This window comes from Phocoena sinus, chromosome 16 (genome assembly GCF_008692025.1).
Source record: "Phocoena sinus isolate mPhoSin1 chromosome 16, mPhoSin1.pri, whole genome shotgun sequence".
Lineage (NCBI taxonomy): Eukaryota > Metazoa > Chordata > Mammalia > Artiodactyla > Phocoenidae > Phocoena > Phocoena sinus.
Genome location: NC_045778.1, coordinates 5,613,903 through 5,627,399, shown reverse-complemented (window position 1 = coordinate 5,627,399; position 13,497 = coordinate 5,613,903). Strand labels below are relative to the sequence as shown.

Here is a 13,497-nt window from a genome sequence, read left to right as displayed (position 1 = left end):
TGCACCTGACTCTCACCTCTGTCTGGAGGGTGGGTAGAGAGGTAAAAGTTAAACCTGAAAAAAAGCACTTTGTGGGCTTCCCTGGTGGCGCAGTGGTTGAGAGTCCTCCTGCCGATGCAGGGGACACGGGTTCGTGCCCTGGTCCGGGAGGATCCCACATGCCGCGGAGTGGCTGCGCCTGTGAGCCATGGCCGCTGAGCCTGCGCGTCCGGAGCCTGTGCTCCGCAATGGGAGAGGCCACAGCAGTGAGAGGCCCGCGTACCACCAAAAAAAAAAAAAAAAAAAAAAAGGCACTTTGTTAGTAGCCCTTTTGTGGAATTAAAGTGCCACTTTTATCTCACTCTAATTCAGAAGCAGTTTGATTTTTAATATTGGCAGCATGGCCTGTTAATTCACAGATGGGGAGAGTCAGTTAGCAAGCCATACAAGCTGCACTAGAGAGGGCGTCAGGGAAAGTCAGAAAGCCCAGCAAGGGCTCTGCTGTGACAGTCGGGTAACAGCCGACTCCTCGGCTTCTCTCCTCCTCTGGAGAACTGAAGGTAATTCCTTCCCCTGACACGTTACGGACCCTCTTACGTTGCAGGTAAGTAGTAAGAGAATTCTGATTAACCTCTCACACACTCGGCTGTATGATATGGTCAAAGTAGCTTCTATACCAGGGCCGCCTGGAATATGCCTCCTTGAAATAAGAACACTGTGGGACTATAAAGACACACCAAGATGCAGCGGGGGTAAGTTGATGCGTTATTTTTCAGAAGCCTGTAGTGTATGGAAACTGACAAGCTGGACCACTTTTTTTACCAATTTTCCAGGAGCTCAGGGGGCTTTCCTACCTTTGGAAGTTCTGCCTCATAGGTCATCTCATGTGGTTCTCGTATCAACCAAGGTGATGACGTGGGGACGACCTTCACTTTTAGGGGACAAGCAAAGGCCCAGAGAGGTGATGCGTGGGGACCGCCATCCTCCCTCTGGGCAGGGATGGTGCTGGGCCCAAGGAGTCTGGGGCCAGGGTGAGGCATATACAGAACGTGTGAAATGGGACAGCAGGAAGAGGTTTAGGAAGTTGATTGCGGCTTTGCCTGTGCTTCCAGGCTTACTAACGCCAGACTGAACAGGATAAGGGGTTGCCATCCCCTGGGGGCCTAATCCTCTAATGGCCCAGAAGCGGGAGGGTCAGGAGATGGCTTTGGCGGGAGCCCAAGGGGGTGAATGCTCTGGGGAGAAGTGATTCACAAACAGGTTCTACAGGGAGGGCAGGTGTGAGGTGGGGGGCGTTCTGGGAGGAAAATCTGAAATTCATAGCAGAAGAAGCCAGGAAAAGGAAGGAGGTGAGGGGCAGGTCAGCTGAGCGTGTCGGCGAGTCCCCAGTGAAAGAGCGAGCCGGGTCCTGAGCAGCTGGGGGAAGGGCTGTCTTCTGGGACTCGGGGAACAGTGTTTACGCTTTTGCAGTTTGCAGACATGCCTCTACCTCAGGCCTTCCATAACCTGAGCTAGCGGTCTCTTCTGGAAAGCCACTTAACAAAAAGTAAAAATTTCCTCTGCTACATATTTGTCTATACTTATCAATAGTATTCATGATATACATCTGATCCCCCCACGCCAGTCTGAATGGAGATGGCTTTAGACTTTCTGTATCTTGGTGTGGCATGTGAAAATCAAGCCGCCCTGGAGAAAATATTGCATGTGTCACAAACGGCAACGTTTTACCGAAGTGCTTTCTTTCTACAGAGAAGGTTAAACATGCCTGCTATACCACAGCCAGAATACACGTATGTGTGCGCACATGCGTGTTTGTGTGTGTTTGCATGTGTGTGTGCTTACAAGCAGATACAGAAAGCCATATAGGTTTACCTGCATTCACAGGTACACTGAGGACGATTCCAAGAGACATCAGAGTGGGATATGTAACAGCAATTCCAAAATTTAATACAATATTGAATGCTGAAATACAGAATTAAAAAAAACAGGTGTTATTCACGACTGGCCCTAGACTTTCCCCTGGTCCGTCGGACCCCAGCTTCTCTGATGAGGCTGGAGTCGTAGGTGTTTTGCCCTTTACTCTGACTCAGTGAATTCCGGGTTCCTGCAAGGGCTCCAGAACTGGGGGATCAGGGCCAAACATCCTGCTGACTCAGCTCTCCTCTCTTTCCTGAGCTTTGAAGAAGGGAAAAGAAATCTGGAAAAGGTAACCAGCGAGCAGGCACTAGAAAAGAGGATTGGGGGCCCTCCTATGTATCCTCCTAACTTTGCTTTTCTCTGTTGCTGGCAATGATTCTGGGATGACTACGAATAGGAGCTTTGGAACGTACGTTTTTATTTTTAAATTTATTTTAATTTAGTTCTTTTTCTTTTTGAATTTTTTTAATTGCGGTAAAATACATAGAGCATAAATTTTATTATCCTAATCGTTTTTAAGTGGTATGTACAGTTTTTGATGGAAAAGGGATGAGGCACCTCCTTGGTTTCCTTCCTGCTTAGGACCAGCCTTATGTCAACTAATGGTGATGACGACACTAATGTTGATAATCGGTGGTATTTACTGAACATCATCAGGCAGTGCTCTAAGAGCTCTCTGCATGCACTAACTTACTAACCTCTTACCAGCCCTATATAAGAAATGTACTATTATTAGTAGACAACACGCAGCACACTGGGCTACCAGTTCACTATTCAGAGCACCAAATGACCATGGCCACTACTGCAGCGACCGTAGCCCTGGAATTAGAATCCAGTGTCACCATTTCAAAGGCTTTCCTTTTCGCGACACAATGACCTAGAACAGCACGGGGAACTTAAGGATAATAACAGACTCGTTTTTCTCCTTCAGGACACGGGTTTCCAAAGACTCCCCTTGAGCTGGCCGGATGCCGCTCTGTCAAGTCCCTGCTTTCTGGTGATTCTGACAGCGTGATCGCCACTTACTCAATAAGAGGACCGAAAATCCACAAAGGTTTCCCCATGGAATGTCATCGAAAGAGCTCCAGTATTCCACTTTGGTAAAGTAGAGGATGACAGGAATACAGGTGATGAAGAGGATGTTAAACACACCCAAAATGGACAGAAATAAGGCGGCTTCTCCAAACTTAGCACTGCCCAGGAGGAGCTTGAACAGGACCTGACGGAGAGAGCAGAGGAGGAGGGGTGATGGCTCACCTAAGACTCCAACTTGCCACGGAGAAGCGAGTGCACTTGGCAAGCTGGGGCTGGACCACGGGACCGACAGCCATGTTACAGGTAAATTCTACCTCATACGGCCTTCCGTGAAGGGTGGTGGGCTTTACCTACGCCCAGGAGCAACACGATGGAGAGTTACTCTCCAGGTACACAGAGAGCAACTTCAGAAACCATAGGTTGTCACACTAGGCTTGATTCCTCTGTGCTGTATTCACGACACCACATCCCGGCTTCAGAGCACTGAAGACGAGGAAGCCACATAAATTAGAAGCCACATAAATTAGAAGCCACTTAAATTAGAAGCCACTTAAATTAGAAGCGTCTGCCATGATTACACATTCCTCTCGGGGACCCCTAACATTAATCTCTGACCTTGAACAACACGGTTTGAAGACCACTGCCCCCAAACAACAGGGCTTTGGCTGCAAAGACATTTCCTATAAATCAAAGGGAGAGGGATTATAACACTCACAGCTCTGCGCTCCAGCTCACCACCCCTGTTGCCGACGTGGCATGGGTTTTAGCGGAACACACCCGACTTTGGTTTCGTGCACCTGTTCCTGTTTGTACGTATCTGAGATGCATGAAAAGCCAGGAGAGGGGAAAAGGTGACTGGAGAAGCCGGGAAGCTGAGCTCCCAGAGGCCACCGTCCGGCCCCCATGTTTACTGAACCGTCCACAGTTACGGACCTGATGGTCCAATTTCAGTCTCTGCCTTGCTGTCCTTCCTACTTTCCTCCTTCTTCCTCTTCCAGCCATTTCACATCTCTCTCAGGAATCTCTGGGCATTTCTGGGCAGGAAGCACGGAAAGGGAAATACAGTCAATTGCTTTCACCCTTCCACCTACCGGCCTCTCTGTGTAAAGATCAGGCAGTGTAGGAGATGGAAATGTAAGTCTAAGTCAGAATATCTGTGTTCATCGTGGATCGCGTTTCTACCTGCTCTCGGCTTCCCGTTAGAAGAGAGCGGAGTGTGACCTCTCAATATTTTCTGCATTTTGGACCATGGCTCTGGAGTCCCAGAATGGGGCTAGACTATCACATCCTCTAAGTGAGATGTGTCCCAGAGGGGGAAGATGGCCCGTGTGTGGTGGGGCAGTGAGGCCAGGGAGCTGACGAAAGGTAAGATGGTACAGATGTTTCACTTTCCAAAAGTGTCTTCCTCCCAGTGCCGGAAAAAAGCTCCTTTTCTTAGAACTTTCTACAATCCTTTACGTTCTCTGCCCAACCGTCTGGATCCACAAAGGGCCAATAAGTTTCGAAGCTAAAATCTCATTTCTCACCGAATCCTCCAGTTCAGTTTCCCAACCCTGGAGACCACAAAATATTTGCATTCTTGACTTTGGATCCAAAGAGAAGGGCAGGTGAGGGGAGAGAGTGGCTGAGAGGCAGAATGGAGCAGGGGAGAGAGTGAGGCTCGAGTGTGGGGATAAAAATTGTTCTCTAGAGACTTGCAGTTGGCCACGCCTCCCAACAGTTCCCAACATTTTGTCAAAAATATTTTATAATTCCCCATATGATAGTAGCTGTGCTTTTATTCGTTCAGTCTACGGGCAACGCTTGAAATGCATACGGATTCATGTTGAATACTGGTGAGCTCAAAAACCATGTGATAAAAGATTTCAATGCTGTACCAGATATTCAAATGTTCATTTCCAATCTGGTAGGAAAGTATCTGACCAAACACTGAGCCAGCCAGTTAGGGCCCCGGATCCTTCTCCAGTCCTTGCCAAACAAGAAAGTCACCAATCGGACTCAGCCAGTCCATGGTTCCGCCCGTTTTATCCCAAATGCTGCAAATGTACAGCCATTGATGGAAAGGTCTGGAAAGCCAGGGCTAAGAGCTGCTGTGTGTCTCATCACCACGAGGCTTCGTGTGCCCGGTGCCCCTGGAAAACAACAGCTCACCTTCAAGCCCAGCCTCCCCCAAAGCAACAGGCTGGCCACGCCGAGGCCTGCCCTTCCCTCCCAGGAGGGCCCAGAGAGCCTGCTCCCCGCGTCTACCTTGTAGAGTGCGGACACGGATGCCGAGCCCACCACCAGGGCTATGCCGATGACAGAGTGGCTGTGGAAGCCATCCGCGTAGGTCATCATCACGATCCCAGCGATGGCGAGGATGGCGGCCACGATCTGGATGGAAGGAAGACACGGTGGTCAGGGCAGCGGTGGGGAATCGGAGGGGCCCCCTAAGTGCCAAGGGGTAGGCATGTTCATGGGGGTGCGATGGCGGGGAGGCTCCTTTTCAGTCCTTCTTTGGGGACCAGGCAAAGGCTGCTTTCCTGTCTAAATATTTGCCCCTGCTTGCGAGGGGGCACTCGGCAAAGCCCGGCATGACCCAGGAACTGGGAACGGCTGGCAGCAAGGAGTGGCACCGTGGCTCGGCATCACGTGGGAGGGGGGCAGCCGCGGGATTCCCGGGCACCCGAGAGAAGGCGGTCATAATCCCAACGACAGGCCATTTGGTCGTGACGAGGCCTGGTGGTGACCACCTCTTAGTTCCCTCGCAACCTTCCGTAAGCACCTCATAGGGTCCCGCTTTTATGTATCTCATGTCTCAACAGAGAAGGCACAGTGACGACCACAGGCCTTGGCCCCATTTTACATGCCAGCAGTAGGACCTTCTGAGGGAGCATGTGTCACGGGCCAATCAGGGATACAGTGTCCTAACCCTGGCTACTGCAGGGCCTGACCTCCACGGCCCACCCCCTCCAACCTCTTCTCAGGTGGAGTGGACGCTCCAGGGACACATACACATTCCTGCTGTGCAAAGTCAAACTGTCAGAGCGCACAGGAGATCCACTGACTTGGGATAACACTTCGCAAAGGAGAAATGCATTAGCACCCAGAAAAAGCGTAAGTTCTAATCAGAGGTGATCGTGGAGCTGCAGAGACGTTGCTGGGTGGCAGGTGCTAAGGGGCCGCTGTAGGCAGAACCCGGGGAGGGCAGGACAAACGAGCGCAGCACAAGTTCTGACCGCTGGATCTACTGGGAGTTTCTCTCTCTTACGGATTTGCTCAAAATTCCCTCCGCTCTCTGTAGCAATATCGAGTAGCTGACATTTACTGAGTGGTCACGGGATACATGTCTTCTGTGTATCTTCTCATTTAATCCTCAAACTAGGTAGACATTATCATTCATTTCATTTTATAGGCATGGACACTTAGGCTCAGAGAGGTTCAGCAACTTGCCCAAAGTCACAGAGCTGCTGTGTGGCAGAGCAGGGACACACATTTCAGGTCTAATTGCAAAGTCAGTGTATATATAAACACAGAAAGTAGGATTCACATAATAAGCCACTGCCAATTCTACTCTGAGATCTAAAGAGAGGTTTCCTGCATGGTTGAAGCATGCAGTGTTTAGGTTAGTGAGCGGTAAAGTGCTTGGGTCCCAGCAGCTCGAGTTGTGCATTCCTCATGCAGTATTTTCATATAAAGACACATACACCCACACACAGAGGCCCTTGAGAGAACAGGAGATCATCATTTCCTAGAGAAGTGCCATCCCTGCTCTGTCTACTTGCTCCTTCTGGTTTAGTGATTCACCTTTATCTCTCATTATCACATAATGCACACATTTTATATTCAAATGCTACACGTACTGTGTACAACTCTTCATTAAGAGAAAGAAACAGAGGCACAAGACAGTAAGTGACCTTTTTTCCCCTCCAGGAGAACAAGGGGCTAATGAAAAAGCAGGCAGGGCAAGGGGTGTGGGTTCTGCTCCAGAGGACACGCACGGTGCAAAGATGATGTATCCAGCAGCTGGATACATCTGGCAGCTGCCAGCTGGCAGCCAGGTAAACAGAGAGAGGGAACTAATTAGAAAAAGAAGGGAAGGAGAGAGAGAGAGGGAAGGATACAGCTACATTTCAGACGATGTGGCGCATCTCCAAAGGTACTTGAGTCTTTCCAAACATAAAGATGAAGTTTGAGGGGATGAAGGAGAACAAGGGTTATTTTTTCCTGAAGATTTACAAGGCAGATTTTGGATCTCCTCACTCTCTTTTCTCTATTGATTAAATGACAAACAGCTAAAAGCTTCCGCCTGAGCTGTGCTGTACAGAAGAGCTGAGGGAAGAGGCAAGAAATAGAGAGCGTGGGTGGCCACCGGCTTCCTGGCCAACATTTGCCCAGTCCAGGCCGGTAGGTTCATTCCGACAGGTGGCACCGGGGACAGTGATCTCCCCGTTCACGCCTCCAGGGCTTCCCCTCTTGGGGGTCCCCGCCACACGTCACAGGCTTGACCCACCCAATTACAGGGCTCACTCTCTGGGCATCAAGAGTTCCCCTGGAACCCCCGACCCGGAGCCTGAGGCCCTGACCGCCATGCTGGAGGGGAAGCTGGCGCTCACCTCGCGTCCCACACCCCTAATAGCAGAGCAGAGTTGAAACATACCCTGCAGCTCTGGGGGGCAGAGACTGAGCGTCCTTCCCCCAAACCTGCCATTCCCTTGAAGACAGATACCAGATCTCTTTAAAAAATAAGTGCAGAGTACATTTTCACCCTAACATGTCTGGTTTCTTGGTTTACATTTGGAAATGTTCCCTGCCTGTTTCCTGCACTCAGATGAACTCTCCGGGAAGGCCGGTCCTGCGTGTCCTGTGGTTTCACGTGGTCCTCACCTTCTAGATCCGGGCCTCCCTGGGGGAGAACGGCGAGTCTCAGGATGGAATCAAGTGAATTTCCCTCCTTCCCCCCACCCCTCCTTTCTCACACTTTCCTGTTGCCCCCAACCCCAATGTATCCCACTGAACAAGAACTTGGGGATCCACACAGATGGGTGACAGTGGCCTGAGACCAACAGGGGTGACAGCCACCACCTCTACTTCGGCTGGGGAAAATCTTCCCGGGGAAGAGGAAGAAACATGGGCATGGGGGACGCTGAGGCCAGCATGCTGCCGTTTAACCTCTTAATGGGGGCCTTGCCCGTGTGGTTATAACCTGCCCGGCCCCCAGGGCTCTGGATTCAGGGCCCCAGCAACCCACCGATGCCCCCGTCTCCCCCATGGCACAGTGTTCCCCATCAGATGTCAGGCCGAGAGGTAAGGTGTAGCCCTCAGTGGAGTCTGCCCGCCTCTCAGACCAGCGCCACTTCTCACTCCTGCTAAAGATGTGACGGGCTGCACGTTCTCTGCCAGACAGAGCCCCGTCTGCAATGCATTTCAGATCTGCACAGTCTGGGGCAGTTTAAAAAAGGGAGAGGACAGGCTAATTTTTAAATTTACCTCCCCTTAACATTTCCCCTCCCGACCGCTGTGCTGCCCTCATCGACTCCAAGAGAGTCCGGAGGAATTTCCAGATGCTCTAGTTCACCCCTCTCGTGTCGGAGGCTGGGAAGGGGTCTGAGCCGGGAATCCCCCGCCCCGGGTTCCCCTACGCTCTGTGTGCCCTGTGCCCTCCCCCAGGCTGTGCTCAGGTGGAAGGGGACAGCCGCCCAAACAGAAGTCGGAGTCGGGATCAGTAGCTGGGGTTACCGTTCAGGGATGGCCCCGTGGGAGAGGCCGCCAGCGTGTCACTATGGAAGACATCAGCTGGGACCTTACTGAGATGGGAACTGCTCTTGGAAGAAGTCCAGGCTCCCCAGGACCGAGCTGCGGTGGTTGGATGCCGCCCAGATGACCCCTCAGCTTGTCTCCTTGCTCCTCCTCCAGTCCTCCTGGTGTGAACGCTCTAGCTGCAGTGGGTGATTTTGAAGAGCTGAGGGTCCCATCTGCCACCTCCTCTGAGATGCGGGCTGCAGGCAGTGCAGCTGGTCAACCGCTCCTTCATCCAGCTGCGGGCCACAGCCGGGCGGACTTTGGCCTGGGAGGGGCCGTACCTCCTGCCCCCAGAATTCTACTCGCTCTCATTCTCCTGCTGCTTCTGCTACACCAAACCGCCTCCCTAAACAGTTGCCAGCCTCTGACACTGTCGGCCAAAGACTGGACAGGTCCGTCAAACGCCTCTTATTGAGAAGGAATAAGAAGAATAACAACGCTGAGGAAAGATGACATTTATCGGGTTTCACGTGTCGGGCACGCATACCTTATTTTATTCTTACAACTGTTCTCTGAGTACTAACATTCTATTTTAACGTCGGGTAATTAACGCTCAGAGATGTTAAGTAACTAGCTCAAGGTCCAACAGCTCATGAGAGTGGACCCAAACCCTCATCGCTCGACTCTAGGTTAGAGGACCCATTATGACCCCAAGCCTGGAAGACACGTGAAACGCACATCTGAGTACACAGTCAAGGGGTGATATGGGGGCCAACGTGGGCTCCTCTCATACACTCATCACTGATGCCACATGTGGCTACGATCTCCCCAGCATTCGAAGATAAACATTTTCTTCTCTCTGGTCTGTCTGCATGACTCGGCCCTGTTGATGTTTTCTAGGAACCACAGCCCTTGTGATTTGAGTCACTGCCTTAATAACTCAGGCCCTCTACGTCACCTGTTCCACAAACATCTGTCCTCTACATCTGTGTGACGCTCAGGCCAGTCTGCTCAGCCCTCCAGGATGGAAAAGAGTGTCAGTTGCCTTCAATCTCTGGCAATGACCCAGTAGAAGACGCCAGCTAACCCAGCATTCCGAGGGCAGTCTCAGAGAACCTGTGTACTGGTTAGGTCTCATCCTGGGCTCAAATCTCCATCTGTTTCTCAAGGGGGGCCTTTCAGTCACACCGGCCAGCTGCCGACATCTTACAGATTTTACTAGCTCTCTTAGTAAAATCTCGGCGTGGGATGACCTTAGAGGACAGGTCACGTACTTCTAAGAGGGGTGATGATTATTAGAGAGACTCACAACTGCGTGGTGCTTTACAGGTTACGAAGTTCCATCACCGACACCGGCTCCTGGATCTTCATTTCAGTGCTGGCCTCGTGCCAAAGGCTTCAACACGAAAATCTGTTCAGTCTACAGGGGTCGGCACAGCCCAAGCTGGGCAGGCGTCCAGGATGGCAGGACTGAATCACAGCTCAGGGATGTTAGCGGAAATCCTCTTTACCCATGAATAGCAACGAAGAGAAGATCTGGGTGTGCCACTCTGTTCTCTGTGAGTCCAAGTGGGTTTCAGTGTTTTCACACCTCCTTCTTTTAACCTCAAAAACTTTCTGTTTTCTTCTGCTTAGATGCAGGATGAACCTTGAAGCCTCTCTTCACAGTAACAATCTCATCCGGAATTTGTTTTGGACATCAGAATCACGCCTCCAAATGCTCCACGCATCCCCCTGGCTTTTGGCCTCAAAATAAAGCCGCAGTGGGTCCTAGGACATCCGAATCTTTAGCGTCCAGGCGATTGGACCGATTGCCTCTGGCCGTACCTCATTTCTAGTGGAGGTGTACTCGATGGTCTATTGGCTCAAAGCTTTTCTGGGTGGTAGCACAGCGAGCTGAGTTCTTATTCCAAGATTAACACGAGGCCTCAAAACAAATTTTCCCCCTACTGCAAGCCAAAAATCTGACTCAGCAGTTGACTCACGTCCCCTCTGCTGTTTGAGAAACTAGGTGGGCGTGAATCCACCATGAAGGTGATGCCACTGTCCCCAGGACAATTAGCCAAGGACACAAGCCTGGAGTCTGCCCCTTGCTGGGTTCCCAGCAGGGTTCACTCTAAAGCAGAGGTCCCCAGCCCCTGGGCCGTGGACCGGTACCGGTCCGCGGCCCATTAGGAACTGGGCCGCAGAGCAGGAGGTGAGTGGCGGACGGGCGAGCGAGCGAAGCTTCATCTGTGTTTACAGCCGCTCCCATCGCTCCCATTACCGTCTGACCATTCCCACCGTCCACCTCCCCACCCCCGTCCCTGGAAAAACTGTCTTCCACGAAACCCGACCCCGGTGCCCAAAAGGTTGGGGACCGCTGCTCTAAAGGGACTGCCCTTCAAAAGGACTCTGAGCTTCGTGGGCTTCCTACACGGCCTGAGGGTGCAGGAAGGAGTAAGCGAGGCGCTCTGACTACAGGACTACCAGCTGCCTGGTCGAATCCTTTCTGTCCTTGTTTGTGACAAGGTGATGGTGGTGCAGTGGCAGGTCCTGGCCAGCAGAGGGAGACAAGCAGAAGCCGGCAGGATTCTGTCAAGGCTAAATATCACCTGTTCCTTTTATCTATATTTCGGCTCCTGTTTGATAGCGCACTTGTCATATTTCACACAACTGTTCTGAAATGTGACTAGCTAAATCTGGCTCGATTTTAAGGGAATTTACGCAGTCTCAGATGTAACGACCAGAGGTGATTCAGGGGTATCATTTCATTCTCCCTTGCTCTGGGGTTGAAGGGAGTGAAACTGTCCCTCCAAAGTTTGGACTTAGCATAAGCGTGTCCGGCCCACTTGGGCATTGAACCCACGGTCCAGACAAAGGGCCTCCAAGACTGCACGTCCGTGTGGATGCAGAAGGACCTCTGGCTTTCAGATACCTCCTAAGCAGACAGTGGCAGTGTTAGCAGAGGGCTCCAGGCCGCAGGACCCCTGAAAGGCGGGGTGAGCACATCACTCCTCCCAGAGGGGGTCCCCGAGCAGCACACACTTTAGGGAATGCTTGTTGAAATGCTTGAAATGAAAGGTGCTTTAATGAACGCTTGTCTAGAATGGTTCGCAAGCAAGAAGGTTGGCAAGGCACCCCGAGAGCCGGGCTCCCTTTCCACTGCAAATGAGAAGGAAAGTGGCTATAGCAGCTTATGCTTAACGGCCCAGCACAGGGGGCTAAGCAAGCCGATGGGCAGGTTTTGGTTGGCATGACTGAGTGAGGGAGGAAGACAGAGAATAAGGAACTTACCCTCACTCCCATGAACCTGTCCCTGAGAACGATCCACGAGAGCAAAAACACAAAAGCTTTGTTGCAGCAGAACAATACGGACACGTCCGTAGTGTTTATTTTCTTTATTGCATGTAAGTACAGGTAGTTTGTGAGTGTCCAAAGAACACCAAAGGGTGCTGCCTTGGTAAAAAACACCTTCAAAGTCAAGCCATTGTCTCCAAAAAATCGACAGCATTCCCTAAAACAAGGAAAGAGAGTCAGTGTTATTATATTCTCGGGTTGAGACAGACCATTTTTTCCCCCTCTACCCAGTTTATTTATTTATTTTTAGCAGATGCAGGACGGGGTGGGGTCCTTTTGTTTATTATTATGTTTTAGCAACATCTTTCTATCAAAGCCCTTCAATCTATGCTTCAGTCCATTGAGGAAAGTGTCGCACAAGGATGTGCTGTCGTGGATTACTCCTCTGTCCATGTTGGCTTTGGAATGGGTGGTGCCGGCAGAAGGTAATGCTGGGACCATCTGATCTGAAGAAGCCCCAATTCCACGGTGACTGCCTAAGGGATTCCGCCACTTGGCTAGTAAGACAAGGACATCTCTAGACCTTTTCTTCTCAGGGGGCTGGATATTGAAGAGAATTCACTGAAACGTATTTTTAACAAATTTGCCCCCAGGTGAAATTGTCTGTGATCCGGCCATGGCAGTCATTCCCTGGGCACATCGAATATAGTTTGGCTATGATATCAATGGTGTTAACCGTCTATACATTTTCTCCACGAGGCCCTTTCTAGAGTTTGTCATTTCACCAAGTGCGAGGGCCTGTCCCCACGCCATCTGAGAGGTTAGCACAGGAGGAATGAACAGGTCCAACAGCTCAGCATCTTAAGAGAGGAAGAGGTGAGGAAATGCCTGTGGAAGAAAGTTTTCCAATGCCATCATTCCAGATTCTAGGGGAAGGATCATTGATATCTGAAAAGCTGCTTGAGAAAAAGAAAGCCAGGCTTCCCTGGTGGTGCAGTGGTTAAGAATCCGCCTGCCAATGCAGGGGACGCGGGTTCGAGCCCTGGTCCGGGAAGATCCCACATGCCGCGGAGCAACTAAGCATGTGCGCCACAACTACTGAGCCCGTGCTCTAGAGCCCGCGAGCCACAACTACTGAGCCCGCGTGCCACAACTACTGAAGCCCGCGCGCCTAGAGCCCGTGCTCCGCAACAAGAGAAGCCACCACGGTGAGAAGCCCGCGCACCGCAATGAAGAGTAGCTCCCGCTCGCCGCAATTGGAGAAAGCCCGCGCGCAGCAACGAAGACCCAACGCAGCCAAAAATAAAATAAGTAATATAAACAAATTTAAAAACGAAAAGAAAAAGAAAGCCAACCTGGCCCAGGCAGAAGAAGATGGGAAGAGGAGGCTGTGGGCAGAGGGTGTGGAGAGAGGGCTGAGGGGCCTGGCTCTATAGACAGCTGTCCGCTGCCCTGGGTGGGAGCGGAGAGCATCGTTCTTGCCCCACGAGCCCGGCCAAGGACAGGGACGAGTGAGGACATGCAGCCCCACAGCCATCACTGTCCAGGCTCACAGGGTGGCCCACG

At 51.4% G+C, this 13,497-nt stretch overlaps 1 protein-coding gene across 2 annotated transcripts in view; it reads right to left on the bottom strand.

The window, feature by feature from the left end:
* SLC35F3 (solute carrier family 35 member F3) overlaps positions 1 to 13,497 on the bottom strand; it is a 303,882-nt gene that overhangs the window by 2,667 nt on the left and 287,718 nt on the right. For both annotated transcript variants that reach the window (XM_032608598.1, XM_032608599.1), the window contains 4 exons: positions 11,929 to 12,148; positions 5,179 to 5,304; positions 2,923 to 3,115; positions 1,852 to 1,941 (listed from right to left, as the gene is read on the bottom strand). In XM_032608598.1, coding sequence (XP_032464489.1) covers positions 1,852 to 1,941; positions 2,923 to 3,115; positions 5,179 to 5,304; positions 11,929 to 12,148 — 629 coding nt within the window. The remainder of the gene's footprint in view (positions 1 to 1,851; positions 1,942 to 2,922; positions 3,116 to 5,178; positions 5,305 to 11,928; positions 12,149 to 13,497) is intronic.